General features: G+C 42.9%; 1 protein-coding gene across 5 annotated transcripts in view; it reads right to left on the bottom strand.

The window, feature by feature from the left end:
- Positions 1-20,042, bottom strand: part of LOC118228354 (regulator of G-protein signaling 6) — a 99,947-nt gene that overhangs the window by 67,056 nt on the left and 12,849 nt on the right. For all 5 annotated transcript variants that reach the window (XM_035419824.1, XM_035419839.1, XM_035419816.1 and 2 more), the window contains exon 2: positions 16,783-16,883. In XM_035419824.1, coding sequence (XP_035275715.1) covers positions 16,783-16,866 — 84 coding nt within the window. In that variant the 5' untranslated portion in view covers positions 16,867-16,883. The remainder of the gene's footprint in view (positions 1-16,782; positions 16,884-20,042) is intronic.

Raw genomic sequence — 20,042 nt, 5'->3', positions numbered from 1 at the left:
AGCCTGACGGCCTTGACTGAGTATTCCATTTTATACATATCGAGTTGTGGAACGTTTGTCAACATGCAGCTCAACTATGGCTGTTTGTGAATGATTTAACAAGTTGATTTCTGGCAGTTGGCTGCTGTAAGAATTCCGAAAATGTAGCAAAAATATTTTGCCAGATATTCGATATATCCCACTTCATAGCTTAAATGTCCAAAATTATAAGTCAGTAATGTAAAAGGTTCCTAAAGACTGACTTTTCAAACTCAACAATCATGTTAAAGGCATACTATGCAGGATTTCCTTCCTTGCCTTGCTCCTGTATTTAAAATAAAAAAATGTCTCCTCATCCCAAGATGACAAAGCAGCAATAAAAAACTAGATATTTTGCTCTGGCTAGCTATGTCAGTACCTTTATGACATCATATTGCAAACTGGCAGAATCATGTCTCTTTCAATAATACAGCAACAGCTGCATGCAAACCAGACAGGCAGTCACAAGTATGCCAGAATGCTTGACTGACAATTCCGATAGCAAAGACTAACACTTTGCTGTGATATGCAGAAAAGTGTAGCACTCACACTTATTACTTAGCTAATGGTAGCTATCCTAGCCCATATGAGCTGACACAGATTGGAATCTTATTCTCTAGCCTTATGTTGTTAATTTGTAAAATATCAGACCCACAGCAAATTCTGGGACCATTACGGCCAGCCAGCTAACACTGGCAAACTTGAATGTAACAAACTGAATAGTTCCTTAATAATGGCAGCTACCTAATGTTAGCGAACGCTGTCCAGCCACTTGGTTAGCAATAGGTTAGCCGCCAAGGCGACCCTATCTCTGCAGCACTAACCCAGTAACTGAGAATGCACCACAGCAGCCAATTTGTACACATTTCCTCTTCATCTTCTCTTTTTTCTTCTACTGGTCACCCACGTTTCAGATACAGCTCATACAAAAAAGGGTCACACCCAGAAACCACCCAAGTACTTAAATAAAAAAACACATGCAGACAAGCAAGGACTAGGCAGAAGCACACACGGACACAAATTGCCAGCACATCATAGTAATGAATGAGCACGGTTGTTTTATAAAATTTTTGAGGTCAAAATCCTGCGTAGTATGCCTGTAATGATGACATAAGCAGCACCAAATAACACTTGTAATTTTGTAATTTACACAGCAACAGCACACTCCCCAGTGAGCAAAAGCGTGGATCTAGATGTCTAGAGGGGTAGAAATCTAGGTTGAGAGACATTTTGACATAAAAGGACTAGGTTAGCCCCAATGTAGCTCAGGTTTTACCCGGATATAGCCTGGCAACGTCCTAGTCAGGTAAAAAACTTTCACTTTTCAACCAAATTTTTTCACCCAAATGCTTAGACTGTGTTTCACTGACTATTCACTGTGGCAGCCATGACCTGCAGCATTTCCACTAGAATAATGTTGTGATTTCCCTGCTATTGGAAAGGGCTACTTTTTATATTCTTTCAGGGAAAAAAGTGCCGTGCTAATATCACACGGAAAAACATTACCCTTCTCATCAATGTATGAAATGTTACATCATTTTAATCTGAGAACATGAAGGACTTATTTAATATTACAAAGAACCACCAATTCAGCACTGAAATTTAATGACTACACAGTTGTCCTCATCAGACTGCCAGAGGTGGCAGTCAGCCAGGGGTTTAAAAAGTATGTTAGTATTTTGTATTTTTGTCAGAGGGACCCAGAGCTCTTATCTAGACACAAAGGACCACGTTTCCACAAAATGCACAGGCTACACCACCTCCACAACTGTGGCTCGGATTCAATCAACTTTTGTCCTTGTGAGTATAATTTTCTTTTCTTCACAAAAGACAGATTGGCAAGTTCAGCAATCACCAAAATGAATGAAAAAATGCAAACTGTCTTGTCCCTGACATGTGCACCTGTTGCTTTTTCAATTACACTCTTGAGAGCGCCACTTATTGTGCCTTCAAGGATGTCAGTGACACCACAAGGCCAGGGCAGGGCATATATGCATTCTGAAAACACACAGCCATCACAAGCTTTTATATGACTCAATCCACCACGCCAACACAATCATCACCAGCCACCACTTGATTACTGAACTGCAGGTTCCAAGAGGTAGGAAGGACTTTATCCATGCCCTTCTGCCAATCACAAACACAGAGAAGAAATGCTGGGAGTTCTTCTGGCTTGGAAGAACATCCTGGACATCCTGCGCTCTTAATGTTTACAACCTGACTCTCACGGGACCCGCTGAGTGCTTGCACTACATACTAGCAGCCTCATCTCATCCATATTCAGGTCGTCAGAGTGAAGCACCCACAGATCACGCCTGCACCTGATTTACTCTGCCTGATCTCATTTCTAAGGCAAGGCGATGATCATAGAACCACGGGTAGAGGTGCAAGTCTTTATTCATGACCAAACCGTGAAGGGATTGGCTGAGGTTAGCTTCACATTAACAACCAACAGGGACCCACAATGAAATTAAATGGCTTTGTGACATTGTTGCACAACACTGACATCACTCAGATGATTGAAACAAACATGTTTCATAAGATGTACTAAGGGCAGCTTGATATCAGCAAAGTGATCTGCTTGTTAAATATTCCTGCTCATTCTCTGCCCCCCAGCACTAGCTTCCTCTCACCCATCCACATAAAGATGGGAAGCTTTGATCTGGTGCCATCCTAGTATTTCTCTATGTGGATTCATTTTATATTAATTTCAAACATCTGCCCTAAGCCAGGACACAAATCCCAAATGGACAATAATGTCAGATTCCATCCTCCCATTCAGAGCAGGGGAGAATTTCTCCAGTCACCCATTATCTGTTAACATCGAGGTGCAGGCGCCAATATACATTCAGAATTTTAATTTCCTACTGAATACAAATGTTGCATGCAACATTGTGTGCAACTGCTTTGCACGTTGCTTGTGAAACTGCAAAAACAATACGGCAAACTGTGCCAACAGAAACATTGTCCTGACTGAATTAAGCCTTTGAAAAAGACTTTAATGACAAGGAACCCAAGGGAGAGGTTTTTTGTTTGATGGAAAATAAGCAAATTCAGGCAATGGCAGGCTTTGTGGCAGCAGAGTCAATGAACCAGGAATATTGAGTGATGCAGGACCATCCGTTTGACTGTCAGTAGATCCATGCCTCCCGATATACAGTATGGGTGAAGGAGAGGTCAAGGGGTGGAAGACAGCTCACAGAAGAGATGGCCCTCTTCCAAAACTGAACTTTTACACATCCATCTGTGACTCGAAAACAATGAACACCCCCAGGTATGAAACAGCAGTAGCGCTAGCCTGTAACATTCTAAAACGATCCCACTGCTCTACATCACAGCGATGGTGTGAGAGTGTTTTGCATTGCCTGTGATCGTCATTGGAATCAGGAGTTCATAATCCTTCCCTCACATCAGGCTATAGCTGGGCATCAGCCTTATGCAGTATGCTAACCTCCCTCTGTAATTTCCCTCTCTGAGTGGTTTTGACTCACACGATGTAGTATGCGCTTTTTTCTACTCAGGCATTAACAATGCTCAAGCCACGCTCCGGTATAAAAAAATACATTTTAAATTCATGATGTCAGAAGGGATAAGGAAATGTGAGATATTGGAACCAAGCTGTGTTAATTCTAAAACAGATAAGGGCTGATATCTCAAAACATAGCAAATACTAGGAGAGGTTCATGGAAGGTATGGACACCGCCAATGCAGCCTCTTTAAATCCACTATTGAAATGTGTAGAATCAGCCTGAGCATTAGGTCATTCCCCACTAAGCCGTGGAAAGGTATGCCCATGGCATGACCCATGCATATTTTCTGCCACTGCCGAGGGGCTTTCGACTTTGTCTGTCATTAGCACTGCTGGGCACACACAGGGCCTGTCCGTCACTGCTGTGAGTGTTAAATTCCTCTCAGAACCTGTCAAGGACAGGGATCATCCACACAAACCTGCCATCACCTCATGTGAACCAATGTTACTGGCCTCAGACAAAGCCAAGACAATCATTTCTGAGGGCTAATATTGGCAAAAAAAAGCACATCATTAAATGCTGTGTTTTTTCTCTGATGTTGCTAATGATTTCATTATATTTACACTGAAGACATTGTGGACCTACCACAGATATGGACCCGGGAAAGAAAAGCTAAATACTGAGATTTAATGAAAAGGTGACAAATGATCATCACATGTACTGCTGTACAAACTGATTGACACATACCTGCCACTGTGGCCCTATGCCATTTCTTACCCAGGCAGAGAACACTGACAAGTCTGCTGTTCTTTGCATCTCATTCACGGTTCCTGGCCCATTAACGCATCACTTCTCCAAACAGTCAAAGAGATGTAGAAAGATATAAACTGATCTCCCGCTGTTCTCGCTCAACGAAGGATCATCAAGAGGGGGGGGGGCATCGCAGCAGGGTCTTCGTGCCTAGCTGCCAGGCTCCCACTAGGACGTTGCCAGGGAGCTACAGCTAGCGCTGGCGCATGTGTACTGCGCATCCCTCGTACACCCCAGCATATGGGGAAAATGCAGATTCGTTGCATTATTTAGCGGGCTCCATAAAACGCACAGCGCAAATGATGAATAGTGCCGCAGAGAGACAGTGGAGCATCTTCTCTGGAGAGGCACACAACGCAGCCGCGGTAGCTCAGTACCACAGAGCACCAGTCAATATTCAACTATGGCAGCAAGCAATCCATTACAAAGAACAAGCTGACATACCTCCCTCAATTTCCTAATTTAACTTATGCTCCAGGGAGCCCTCTCTCCTAATGAGAGCACGCAAAGACCCAGAAAAAGGAGCTTGGATGGCAGAGAGGAAAATACTGGTGTCATGGTGAGGTGAATCGTGAAAGCTAATGCAAATTTTTCAAATACAATTTCAGTGTATAGGGCATACTGCAAGTTTTAACTTGTCATATCATTTTGATATCAATAATTTGGCAAACGAACAGATTTTTAGGAATTGTATTCTTTGGATGAATGGAGAGCACATCTGCTGTGCATTGTTGGCAAGTGGTAATACAGGAAACATTGGCCCAGATCCTCCAGCATTAATTTAACGATTATGCTAATGTGAAGATGATTGTTGGATAATTCACCAAAGGTGATTGTTGAATAATTTAGCTGCCAATTCCATGCATGTTATTACATGTTGTATTTGTATACTATATTAAGGTTAATTCAAATAAATATGCAGTTTTACAGTAAGCTGCATTCGTTAATACGTAGCAAGGTCTGTCTTTGCTAACCTTCATTGGCTGGGAGAGGAAGTAGCAGAAGCTAGCAAGCCATCCAGTTAACATTTTAATGAAATGCTTTGTAGCTAGGTGGTTGGTCCTCTCACATGGCTTTCCAGCAGGCTAGAGCGACGTCTTTCCCATTCAAGAGCACACATTTAATCTGCAGTTTTACAGCCTACCTCGCAGTCACACCAGCTATCTGAGCTCTGAAACAATATGATGCAGGGTTTACCCATTAAATGATAAGAAAATACATTTTATAAATGTATTTTTTCTCATAGAAAGTATGTGTCTGTGTATGTGTGTTCTGTAATTGGCTGCTGTGAAGAGATACAGTACTATTGGAGGCATTGTTTTGGTTGAAGTAGATGTTGTTCAATGTGGAGAACTAATAATTGCACGAGTGGTGATGTAATTATTGATGATGCAATTCGGCAGGAAAATTTAAACATGATCATGAAAATGATGCTAAAGAAGAAACAAAATAAAGCAAATTTGGTAGGAGTGAGATTTTGTGGTCATTGTAGTTTTCTGCAGAAATGCCTGAAAATAGCCAAATTTTCAGTGCTGTGTAGGTAAAAGTTATACCCCACCAACAGGGGTCACTTAATGTGAGAATGCAGAGATCTAGATTAACTGTATGAAATACTATTTCTTGTCATGCTCTCAAGTCAGAGTGGGTTCATACTGTCCTGTTGTTAAATTATTGTCCAGTAAATTTTTGTGAAACGCTTGGAGTCACCCTAAATCATAAAATCCATGGCCAATATGGCTGTGAAATACATTCTCCACACTTGTCAGTAGCTTTCGACATCATTCACTCACATCAACTCACATTTGAAACATTCATCAGGTATACACCATACAGTATGGACACACAAACAAACGCACATAGACGCACGCACGCACACACACTTGACCTTTAATTATCTAAGAAATGTTCATGTAGCCAGGCCTTAACATTACCCAAGCTCCTCAGAGAAGGCTGACTCAATGCCAGCGGATGAATCGTAATACAATTAAATGGATGATGCAGTGGGAGGATGCTTTGTACCCGACGCTGTGAAGTGGTATGAACATTGAGTCCTCTCTAAATGTGTGCCTAAAGTGCACAGGGGAACACAAAAGAGCCTGCAGACGCCCAGATGGAAGGCTCCCTGCTGTTCCAGATGTCAGACATCCTGTAGCGTTCCAGTGGCGCTGTACTCAAAGAGCAGAATGACTCATTACCCGTGTCCAGCGGACCACAAACGCCCGTGTCCGGACGGATTTTGGAGTCGCCATTCCGACGCTTTTGAAGGTGAAATATAAATCATCGGAGGCACGGGGCGCGAGCGCGCTTCTTGCAGGACATGGATGTTGACTGGCGAGGAGCTCGCCAAGGCGCTCACGCCGCCTCTGTGATTTACGGCCGAGTTACGCAGGTGACAGGCCTGGACGGGGGGAGAGAACAGTCTCTCCAGCTCACCTGTGAGGCGTGTCTCTGGAGCGGCAGTGCTGGACGAGCTTCTGCAGGGGGCGACAGATCCAGTCTATTCCAGGATGCGGAGCTCAGAGGCGCAGCGACAAGCGGGATCTTCACCGTTCTCAGCCCAATATGTTTCTCTGAGGTGTAACTCTACTGTCATGTTAACTGGATAAAGAGATGCCTAGTGGGTTAGGGAGGGCTTTGTGTGTGCATGTCAGTGTGTTTACGTGTGTGTGTGTTTGCTTACGTGTGCACGTGCTCACATGTGTGTTCATCTTATAATCGTTTTAATGGTCAGTGCCAACTGACTCTTGAGCGAAGTATCTAGCTAAAGCAGTGGTTCTTGGTCCATGTTTTTGATACGCTTCTTGATGTGGTTCTAGTGCCCATTGTGATTGGGTGTCCCACAGGCGTTAAGAATGATCGGCCATGTCATGATTCCATTCAGCAGGGTGTCCTCTGCCTCACCGCAGAACGGTGACTCTGATTGGTGGGATGTCTGCAGCCTGCCTGCACCAGCTGTGTATGATGAGCAGCACCTCATGCACAACGGCTGTGCAGCTCAGCTGGGAAACAGCAGAGCAAAAAGAAGAAGCAGCTGGCTACAGGCAAGTGAGTAAGATTATCTCTGAGACAAAGCATTCCAAATGGAGGAATGACGGGATAAATCAGCAGTACATATTGATATTCACCCTTCTCAGTGACCCCCCAATCTTCAGTCTCTAACAAACTGGAGTGGTTTGGCTCTTCTCACCATTGACTCACTCTTGAGTTTTTTCAATAGAAAGTTTGCCTTGTTTCCATTTAGCCTAATGCTAACTTTCTTTGCAGTGATCAATGACAATGAGGAGCTTTGTAAGATGTAACTGCAACTCAACTCAACTTGTAACTCAAGTTCTCATCTTCAAGGTTTCTATGGTAGCCAAATTGAATGAGTAAAATATATAAATGAAAATGTAATTTACCTATTTATCAGTGATGCCTTTTGACATTACATTAAGCAGATGCACATATTCAAGGTTTAATTTATTATACAGCACATATAACATATAATTCTGCAATTATACCCCATATCCAAGTAATATAATATGTTCAGAAATACTCAAGGTTACAAGAGTGTCCCTCTGTACATGAAATTCTGACCTGCAACCATCATATTTTACACCTTGGCCCACCCATCCTTCTCCAACAGACCTGTGTTTCTGTATCAAGTGTTCATCAGCCTGAGGGCATGTACTAGCCTGAGGGGATATCTTAATGTAGTCAATAACATAAATGAGAAAAATGCTTCCAGATGGGGCTATTGATTGTGATTTCCTTATTCTCCCCCTTATTTCCACAAGGGATTCAGGAGTGACCATGGGAGCACATTGCATTGTTCAGCAACGACAGTTCACACACAGGGCTAGCACAGGGCTAATGTCGCAACTGAGGTTTGATGGCAGGTTAACATGAACTGTGTGGGTCTTTGTGAATTTGAGAGGTTACTGTAATTTGCGCTTCATTTCGAGTGCAGTTCAAAGGACATTGTTCATTTTTAACTAAAGTTCCCCCCTTTTCAAACCAGGTGTGACTCACCAGTCATCTCTCACGCTAGTCATAATAAAATGCAAAAAACATTAGAATGCTAACAATGCAGAATCACTACTGGAAATCTCTTTAACTTTGGATGATACCACCATTCAGTATCAGCCAAAAGGTAAAGTTTCAAAGATCCTATTTTTGGGATGTACAGTAGCCGGCATCTCTCTCACTCTCATTTCATTCTGAAACAGAGTGATATACTAACATACTGTTACACATGGTTTTGTGTGCCCCGTTTCTTCACATCTTGTTGGTACACTGCCACCGTAAAAAGCGCTATACAAATAAAACTGAACTGAATATTTAACATTTCGGAAATTATCACAAGTTGTTATCAAGAGGGATTCACACAGCATATATTTCCTTATATACAATCCAATTATGCAGCTGAACATTTACAGAAGTAATTTATGTTCATTACCCAGCAGCGCCTGAATCGTAAAGTTATACATTAAATTAAGACACTGATTAGTTTTTTTTTTTTTTTAAACAGCATACAGGAACTATAGGTACAGCTGTCATTATCTGTGCATTATGCATGTATTACCTCTAATTTATTGAAATTAAGGAGCGAGATAGAGAGAAAGTCACGGATAGCACAATCGTGTTAAACATAAATAACAAATACCGTTAGTAATTAGAAGTCTGGCATTTACACAAAGCAGTGCACGCACTGTGTAGGGCTCTTATAATCACTGACAGTCCTTGGCAGTTATAAGACAGAAATTTAAAAAACTCATCTCTCTTTCGTCCTCTTTTTTCCCCTCTTTCAACGCAGCACATTAACAGCTGAGCAGAGAGATAAAAATAGCGGCCGATGAGAATAAATGTGCTCACCATGAATAAAAAACTAGCAAAGAGGGACAGTCCCTGTGGATGAGGGATTCTTCATAGAGCGGCAGGCTGAAAATGAGCTTTAATTATTAAAGTGCAATAACCAGAGAGAGAGAGAGAGAGAGAGAAAGAGAGAGACAGAGAGAGAGGGAGGGAGAGAGAGAGAGAGAGAAACAGAGAGAGAGATAGAGAGAGAGAGAGAGAGAAATAGTGAGAGAGAGAGAGAGAGAGGCAAGTGGGACTGATAGAGGGCAGAGGAAATGTGACGAAGGCGATAAGGCCAGTCTGCTGCTAACGGACTCTGTCCCTCAGGACATGAGGAGAGACACATCATCTATCTTTCTTAAAAGAGTTCCCACAGGAAAGCCATGCTACGCTCAATATCTACATCTTCAATGACTCAGAAAAAACGGTCTTTCTCCGCCCTCACTCAAACTGGAAACTTTTCTGAGAGGGGTAAAGGCCTTGGACGGTCGTACGCCTAATTAATCACAAAGTATCAACGGCTTCCGCCAAGGCCTAGTTTATAATCACTGTCCGAATACAGCTATGATAGGACACCAAACAGCCATACCCCAATAGCCTGTCGCACAACTTTATGCAGATTGAGTGGCAAGGTTAACACATTCAAGGCTAATAATCGGGTGCAGAATTGCTGGTTTGGTACAACCAGTTTTGAGTTTGGCAGGGAATATGTGAGAGGGCTTAAACTGTACTGTTGTACCCAGATGTACACTCAACACAATGGCCATCTCATTGGGTAAGCTGACAAGTTGACAGTCTTGTTTGACATCTTTACTCTCCCTGTTGGCTTGACGTGTTAAACTGAGGGCAGTTCTCTGTGGCTGGAATTGAATCCCTGCCTGGACAGTAAATACTGTTCAGTCTTTTCCTTAGATATTGGCCATGTTTTCAAACTCAGTGCCATCCATGTACCTGCCCCTCCTATATACAGTGCTGCTCCATTTCTTTTCACTACAGCACAATACTACAACATTCAACAGCTAGCATACAACATGCCCATATTAATCACAGAATGAAATGTGAAATGTTTGCATTTGTCAAAAGCCTCAAAAGACAGAAAATGAAATTGATGAGCCCGAACACTAACATCAGCCTGCTCTCCACAAAAGTATGTCAGCACAGAGCTTTGACAACTGCTGTACTCGTATAGCATATATCTACTGTAATAAAAACAACATTTAAGCTATTCACCACTGGGCAGATTGCTTAAGATTCAACCTTTCCCTCAACAAGCCAAATTCATTCCCTTAGTGGTCCGTACAGTACATTGGCAATAGACCTACATATTTGCACTTTTATAAAGCATCATTTCCAACAGGCCCATGTGTCCTATTTGGGACCACATGTGTTATATCACTCTTTCCGCAGAGCTTGTCCACAAACGGTGTTGGTATGTAGCATACTATTTTTAAACTGGTGTGATCAATTGATGGATCTTGCATTTGAGTGCATATTATAGAGTGTAAAGTGTATATCGCCACTAAGGATACAAATCTTCAAATTTTCTCATAGCTCATAGCTCCAGATGCTCTGTATTTCAACCACTAGAGTCACTAGACACGAAGGTCTTCTATTGTTCTCATGTTTATGTAGAAGGATGGAATTATTCAAACTTTAAGACCATTTTGTCTCTCCCATGTTAAGTCTATGGACAATTCATCATCAGAATTTCAGAATTCTGAGGTCTCATGCAAATGTAATAAAGCCTACAGCCATGTACTGTATAAAAAGCAGGCATATCTAAAAATTACCAACAGATTGAGAGGTCTTTGTGTCAGGATCAGTTTGATTTAATCTGACTTATGTTTGTGCAGAAAGTCTTAATTTTTATGCTAATATTTAGGGAGTGTCCACAACACAGTAATGACATCAACATTAGCAAAAGCAGTATTTGGTGAGCCCATGTAATCCTCCTGTGGAAATGAATTTAAACTGCTTTTGAAGCAGCACATATATCGAGGTTCATTATTGGAGAGCTGACTAACGATAGCATAATTTCTTGGTCGGTATGTATATTCTAACAACGCGGCAGCAAAACTGCGATCACTAAATGGAAAGGAATGTCATCTCCCAGTTCTATAAAAACAGACATCTCCAACCCGGTTTTCCTGTGCTATTCGCTAAGCTTGTAGGTTCAGGCTGGGAAAATACCTGCCTTTACTGAAAACCAACCCCAAAAAACACTTTTATTTTCATTCAGTTTATACGTGTCCATCTAATACAAATTATTCAGAACTTCAAAACAGTGAATGGAAAAAAGCCTTGAGCAGAACATTAAAAAAGGTATGAAAGGGAGAGAAACCGGGAAATGACAACTCAAGTGCGTCAATCTTTGTGATCCTTGAAACCCAGGAAAAGCAGATTGCTTGAAAGCTGACAGTTAGTCTCCCAGCAACACCTTGTCTTTCTTCAAAGAAAAGGCACACCTGAGAGAAAGTTGAATCAATGTGCAGATGCAAAAAATAATCATAGAAAACAGACTCCCATTTGTCTCCTAATAGTTCATGAGCTTCACCCTGTGAAGGAGCTGCTGCCCCACTCCACAGTCTAATTGCTTTTTCCTGCATGGCCTGGCTCCCCTGCCACAGGCAAGAGTTGCAAAGCTACCCTGCTGGCACAATAAAAATGTAAAGACAAGGCAAGATCAACATCCAGGGGATCTTAAGGGTTTCTGCCAGTGTGAGGATGGAGCGTGTGAGATGGCTGACGGTCATCTATGGCATTGTGCTGCACCATCACAGGACGCAACCTGCAGTAACGTCGACACAAACAGTCCAAGACCCAAAAGAAGCAGACACAGACAGAGCTGAGAAAGTCTGGGACAGAGGTTTTAAGGAAATGTGGCACCATGGGAAATGCATCCTTTTGTTTTGGTCCCACCACATAGGAAAGACAGCTTGCTTTCTCTGGGGTGGCTGAATACCGGTGGATTGTGAGGACAAAAGTGTGACACTAAACCTGTTCAGCCGTATAAGACAGAATGAAGAGAGGCAAGTCATCCTCCTTGTTCTGTGCACTCACGTACGCTCCATAATGGACAAATTTATCAAAGTCAGTTTTGTCTTATTGCACATCCAGGTTAATTGCAGTACTGTTTTTTTGTTCTCCCAGCAAATTGAAAGTGCAGCGAGACACAACACCCACGCATCTTGCAGCGTTCAAGGGGGATGCAAACGAAACTTTCAACATTTCGGTCACAGTGTTTGACCCCCCCCCCCCCCGCCTCCCCCGCCTCCCCCTCCCACCGTCCACCCTGGCCATAGGCAAATTGATACGGGATAATTCCATTTTTTCCAGTTCGCGTGCGGGCTCCCTGGAGGCCGTCACCGCCTCGCTCCCAGGCGACAGGCATATTGTGCGCCATCTGGTCCTCGCCCAGCGCCCTCGCGCCGCTCGCCGCCGCCCGTCCTCCTGGCGGGCAGCCGCTCCCCCGCAATGCCTGCCGTCCCCCGGCACGTTCGCTGAAACCCGTCAGCTCCCCCCTCCCCTCCCACGCACGCCTCAGTCCCGTCCGCCGCCCCCGCTTACCTGCCACAATTACACTCTGTGTCACTCCTCCTTAGATCCTGCATCTCATTTTAAGGCCTCCCCGCGGTTCTGCGCGGCGGGATGACCGCGGGTCAAACGGGTGTCATTTTAACAAGCGCCCCGCCCCGCGGTGGGACATAGAGAAGCCTAACAGGCGAAGCTGACGGAGAGACCGCTGCCTGACGCGGGGTCCCTCAGACCGACGCGAGGTCTTCTGCGCCTCGGCCCACGCCGAACGACGGGCCACCCGTGGGTCAAACCAATTAGCGGCTTAATTGCTGATTTGCATAGTACACAGTTCAATTACACCCACTGACAGGCTCACGGTTTGATGAGGGAGGACAGATATGAGATATTACTGCCAGGCTACTAGAGGAGATTGCTGCAGATTTTCCAGATTCCTTTTCCTACACATCACAGGAATAATGTCATGTGCTGCATTATTCTGCATTTAAAAATTCTCCTTTAAAGCCATCTGGCTGAGCTGTTAGTCTTTGCACCAAAGCGGCGATCAGTCATGAGTAACTGTGTAACTTACCCGTCTAATGACATGTCTTCAGATAAAAAATGGCTTGGTCCATATAAAAGTCATTTACTTTACAGTTATCACATGGATGAATGCATTCTTAAGATTACATTTTTATTTAGAAAAAAATGGCTATTAATTAGGACCATTGGTTTTCTTTGTTTTAGAGGCTGCTGTTCATACCACACATAAGGTTCATATATTTTTCAACTTTTTCATTGAATTTAGTTTTCACCTCATTTACTGTCCTGCTTTTTCCAATATACAATTCCTATAAAAATAAGAATGTATTTTAAATAAAGATGACAACTGAATTAAATAAAACACTTTCAAAATGACATGCATATTTGGTAATGATAATTATCTCCCTCCACTGGCGACAGATATCAAATCACTTCCTGGTCACGTGTCTGTTCTGACCCCAATGCTAGAATTGGTTTTTCACTGTGGTCAGTACAGCAGAAACCCTAGCTAGGCAACATTCTGACACAGACTGATGACCTTCCTCTTTAGACTGCTCCATGGCCCCCTTGACCCTCTTTAGCTATCCTCTTTCTTTATGGATTTCCATTGGTAGAATAATGCTACAGATACAGTATAACTGTGTACAGACAGATTAGCTATAAAGTGGCATTTGTTTTTGTTTGCAATACTAAGTGTTGGTTTGTTCAGGTAACTTTACTCTTAATGACTACTGTACAGATGAGCTGACTGCGCCTTCTTGGTGATATTGCACTTCTGCATTCTTGAGACAAACACTTGACGTTTTTCACAGTTGTAAGTTGCTTTGGATACTAAGTGATTGTAACATAACGTAGGCTAACTGTAGTAATTTCTCACAGGTTGAAGTCACCTGCTTCCAAAGGTTGTTAGCTATTTGTCAGAGGCAGAGACGCAGTTGCTCAGGGATGTGTCCAATTGTTTCTATGGCAACATTACCAGCAAGACATCACCAGCAGCTCATCGCGAAAATAACAATGATCGAGAGAACTAATGCGCATATGGTTGTGTATTGTTATGAGAAGCAACCGAAAGTTTAAAAAATCTATTTCCCAAGAGGCAGTAGGGTGACTGTGAGAGGGTGTGGTTTGCTTCAAAATTCTTGCTCGCAAGACCAAGACCTGTAAAAATGGCCGTCAAGTTACAACTGATCATGCTGTGCTTTTTTATAGCCTAGATCACAGTCAATAAATGTGTGTGAGGGAAAGATGCCTATTTTTGGCAATTGTACTGTATTTAATTACTGTATGTAGCCACGCAAGTTACTTTCTTGTGCTTTTAAAATGATTTATTCCTTTTAAAAATGGAAATTTCCTTTCCAATGGTCAATTTACAAAGTGTTGCTGATTTCATGAGAATGGAAGAGACAGATATTCTGTCCAAGGCCGAATAAAAGAGCAGTGTGTTTGAGGGACAACAGAGAATTAACAGGCGTGCAGATTCACAGCTATAATCAATCCTGGAGACAGAGGCTTGCCTGTAGCATGATAAACATTTTAACCAGACCCTAGGGCACCTGGAATTGAAAGCATTTTAAAGATTTTTTCCTTCCCAGCACACGTTCACCATATTTCACCTGCCAAAGGCCGCATATGTTGCCAGCTGAAATCCTACACTTCATCACGTCTTTTTAAAAAAAGCACATTTCTCACTCGATGAGAAATACGCTCATTGAGGATTCCATAACAGCCAAAATATCTCTCTAATGTGATTTCAGATCCCTTAATGCAGAAATAACAGCAGAGCTATGAAATTAATTACTGGTCAAATCCTGTAATTTCCTCACTGAGGAACAAATAAAATGCATAATCACTTGGCTGGAAAGCGGACTGTGATCAGAGCAAGTTTAATATTTATGATTGGAGTGCCTGTGACCACACACAGGCTAATGCCTTCTTGTAATCACATTTACATTTGCTTAAAGTTTGATTTGATTGCTTCATGTCTAACAAGCTGCAATATCTGTCTATCGCTTGCTCGGGCCAATAGCTAAATTAAAGCTGATTTTATTCCCCGTTCTCGCCTGTTTAAGGAGCACAGAGTGCACTTACGCTTACGAGCTCTGAAATCAAGCAGTAGCACACATCGCCGGAATTTTAACTTCAAACTGCATTAAAGACTGGTGCTCTTCTGAACTTCAGAGATCAATGTAAAAGTAGAATTATTTAAGCATCACGTAAATTGTAGATCAGTGGTAAAAGTACAGCAACACACTGAAGGTTCTTAAAATAGAGACCTGAAGTGAATGTATGCACAGTACTGTACAGATTTTAGACTCCCCATTGTAGTTTCATATCATTTACAGGAGGATCGTGGATCGTGAGCCCAAGCATGTTGCCAGATTCAAAGGAAATCCGTTTTCTCTCATTACAGACCATTAAAAACTTTATCAGCTAATTATTTCCGACTTCTTAAATACACACAGACACACTGATGGCATGCCAGCAGAGCACTGTGGAAATGCAGATATGTTTTATCAACATTATCAACATTATCATCCAAACATCAAGTCTGCAAACTTGAACCAAGTTATCAACAGATGACATTTATGATCTTTTTCATACGTTATATATGAGAGGTAGGCAACGAGGGCCATATCGGTTTCTGGTTTTTGTGCCGACTTCTGGCCTTAATTACTGAATTAGCCCAAACATTTACACCATTTGACAGTTTAGCTATATTTCTTGATAAGTGCATTAGTCCCTATATGAAATGCATTACGGTGATGTAATCTGTGAAGTGAATCGGTGTTGCTGTATACAGCCAGTTAGCTCATTTAGGCAGCGTAATTGGTGGAAATAAAACCCTGCATACACACCGGCCCTCCAGGACTGAAACTACCCATCCCTGTTGTATATGTATTATTCAGCATACAGAGTGTCTTTTACTTTAAAGCTGCGTTGTCTCATCGGGAGAAGATCTTAAAAATAAGATGCACTACTTTTCCACAAATATCACTGACCACTTCTCATTACAACTGAATTCTTGAACAGATGGTCATATGTTGTAATTACCACCATCTAAAACAAAACTGAACACGACTGGCTCTACGGGTTGGGGGCAGTTCATGGTTGGCCATCAGAGCCCGGTGACATTCGGCAGCATTGACCCGTATATCTTTTTTTAACAGCACAGTGAGGAACAGTTGGGGAAAATGGCAGCGAGCGAAACATCAAAACCGGCTTCTGAAGTGGCTGTGTGCGCCACTCTGAACGAGAGCTAACGAGCTCTTTATCTTCAGTTCTGTATGAGCCCGGTGCGGGAGGGCCAGCCCACTTCCTGTGCGAGCCCAGCCCAGTAATTACTGTCCACTCCGACTCGTAGTGTAGTTCACCCTCTCCAATCAAAGGACAGGCATTGAAATCAAAGTGGAACATGGATTGTGAAATTACCCTCAACACACAATAGGCTATTTCTCCCCCACAAACTCACAGCGATGGAGGGCTTATTAAAACTTAACAGTGTCTGCCATGGTGCAGCCATGTTTGAGGGCTCAGAGACACACCCAACAAGCACAGGAGAAAGGTCCCCTTTTGAGAACAAACGTCGCCCTACCTTTCTGTAGACGATCATGTTGGGAGAATCCTCGTCCGGGTCGGCCGTCCCCACGGCCCCCTGGTCCCGGGGCCCCTGTGCCATGCCAGGCGTGTCCTGTCCTGGGTTTCGGTCAGAAAAGAAACCAGGACTGAGACCCAACATTTATATCGAGGCAAGCCACAGAAACATCCACCCCGCTCACCCCCTAATGGGTTCGCAATGGAACAGTTCAGTTCGCGGTTTTACGAGCTCTGGCTGTGTCATAGCGCCTGGCTGCCAAGTGCTGTCAAGCTGTCAGGCAATGCGTGAGAAAACATACCTCACAACCCAGCCCACCTCCCCCACGCCCCTACGGTGTTTTTCATAAGGCCACATCTACACAACTACACCACAGAAAAGGAGGAGGTCAATTTAGCAAAACATTTCTTGCCACAGTTACAGTAACAAGAGCTACCAATAACTTACAATATGCTATACCCAGTTGTGCTATTCAACTGGAGAGCAGCAATGGTTTTTCCCACATGGAAATAAAAACAATGACTCGGGTATGGCAGAAATGCAAGACCTTAAAAACATAATCAAAGTTTCATTTCTGCAAAGGCCAAGCGTGGAAATGTTTCCTCTAAAGCAGGGTAAAGCTGCCGCTCATATCATGAAACTAGCAAACACAATTTTAACACATCACACGCAAATGCTCAAATGCATCGTACTGAATAGCAACATTCACAACAAGCTGAATCATACTCTCTCTCCCCCATTTAGCCATATCAGTTGACATTTCAGCATTATGCATTCATAGACTGCATTTCTACTTTGAAGGGCTGACACCTGTCACAACATTGATAACAATGCCTTGGTATGATAATGCACCCAGGGCGAGGTGAATACCAACTAGTTAAACATGCCGAGAAAAACGTCAAGGCTGCAAGTGAAAGTGATCTTCATTCATTCAAGCGCGCGAATAAAACCGCAGCTTCAGCAATAAAGCTCTTCAGTTTTCCCCCCACAAAGCAGGGAACATGTGGATCTCTCTCTCTCCTTGAAAGGAGTCCCTTTTCCTCCTTTGGTCTGGTCAGGCCCTGCCATGAATTCACTTGTGCCTTGTTAGCAAACAGAGAAATTCAAGTGCAACAACCCAACACCACTGATAAGTAAAGTTCCCTTCTGGTCTACGGCCAGATAAGCTATTAGGCTATGTCTCGAGCCACACTCTGCCCTGACTACCCACACTCCACTGGTGTTAATGACATGTGCGTAGCTAAGCGAAGATGACGCAGTTGAACCCATACACGTAAATTCATGTAGGAAACGGGTGCCGATACATTGGGCTTCCAATAAACCTGCAAGATACCCCGTGAGATTATTTCTAAATGACAGCTTTGCTGCTACAGCAAGAACCACAAGCAATTTGCCTGGTAGACACCATTTATCCAGACTGTCGTACATACTCTAGGTTACACTTGACACCTTATTCATTTTTTTCCGCTTGGATATTTACAGAAGCCATTCAGGTAATGTATTGTACCTTTCTCAAGGGTAAAACAGCAATACCAGCTTCAAATCAAGCCTTTTGACTACAAGCCCGTTTCAAAGTCCCTCCACTACTTTGCCTCCAACACCTGCCTGAACACTTTCCAGGGTTCATCCATTCATGGAAACACTGCCTATACACAGAATTATCATAAATAATTATAATCAATTTAAAGAAACATTGGTATTTTAAACTACATTTGCCAAAATGAAGGCCATTTAAATGCTCTGGTTCATATTGTGAATTATGGCAGACCACCTGCCACAAGGAGAGAGCTTTAATATTGACCCCACCTGCAAAGTCAACAATGAACTCACTTAAGGTGTGAGTCATCGCATTTCAACACTGGCTTTAGGATTGAAAATTCTAGAGAATAAAAACATCCGAGAAAATAGCAAATGCATGAACCACCAGTGCGGAAAGAAAAGCACAGATGACCCAAGGACAGGGAATTCTTCTACATGGTCTTCACTTCAATAATATACAACCTCGACAGAAATCTCTCTTTTCAGCTTCTCTGAACCATCTTATCTGAGAACAGAACTAAGGTGTGAGACCATTGTGATGTTCTTGGTCAACAGAGCAACTCCTCCAGCCCAGGCGCATTATTGTTTGCAATATCTCAGTTGACTGTTATTGCCTGAAGGTGGAAGCAAGATGAATGAAACGGGTCGAACTGTGTGTGTGAGTGTGTGTGTGCATGTGTATAAGAGAGAGAAGCATCTCTACACAATAATGGAGAGGCGTACAGACAAAAGCAGAATTCTCACAACATATCCGTTATATTAGTAGTATTATATGAATGCTGTGAAAAAGTTAGCGGGACTCACCACAGCTAGAGGCTGTAATTTACCCTGAGCGTTAGCATGCCTCCTTCTGCATTATGTCCACATGGCTCAACCTTGTCTTTGGGCTCTGTTGCGTTGGGCTCAAAAAACCCAAAAACATTTTTGGAATAAGAGGGACAGGCTAGTTTCCTCTTTTCTCTCCCTCCTGTATAATACACTCGTTCATGTTAGCATCATGCTGATTTGAATGAATGATTTATGTTGTTTTGCACACACTAAACCATTCCATTATTGTAATGTACACATCATAAGAAGGGCAGAGAGAGACCTGTGTAAACTGTTGCTAAGGAAATTACCAGGTCATAAACTTGATCCCGACACACAGTGATGACAACACTTATTTATGTAGAACCTCATTAGGTTACATTCAGGGGACTTACTGAAATAATCAGTTGCCTGCAAAAAAAAAAAAAGAGCTGTGTTGCCAATACAATTTCCCTGAGCTCCAGTAAGGACTTCCAACATGTAGCGTGCTGCCACAAAGTGAGTCCACTTATGAGGCAAGCCGTAGTATATTAATTAAGCAGCCGAGGGCTGTGTTTGTATGTGCCTCTTTCAAATCCACATCAGACAGACAGAAGTCTTTCGCCTGAGAGCGACGAGCAGGCAGACGAGAGTGGCGAAAACGTACACAACTGGGATTCCTTCACAGGTCTTTTTTTTCCCTCGTCCTAATGGCAGCAGACTGTCAAATGCAGCGAGATTAATAGCTACCAAACAGATGGTCGGATATAATGTGCGATATATGAGGCATCATAGATCTGGAGGCATTTATTAGGAGTTAATGATGGGTTTGTAAGTGCTTCTGCGACGCTGTGCGGGCTGAGGGTTTCTGTGCGGGAGGGAAAGTGGAGCGTGGCGGGCCGGCTGAGGGGGGATTCGCCGCGACCCGCCTCTGC

This window comes from Anguilla anguilla, chromosome 1 (genome assembly GCF_013347855.1).
Source record: "Anguilla anguilla isolate fAngAng1 chromosome 1, fAngAng1.pri, whole genome shotgun sequence".
Taxonomy (NCBI): Eukaryota; Metazoa; Chordata; class Actinopteri; order Anguilliformes; family Anguillidae; genus Anguilla; species Anguilla anguilla.
Note: the sequence above shows the minus strand (reverse complement) of the source record. Positions and strands in the feature narration are given on the sequence as shown.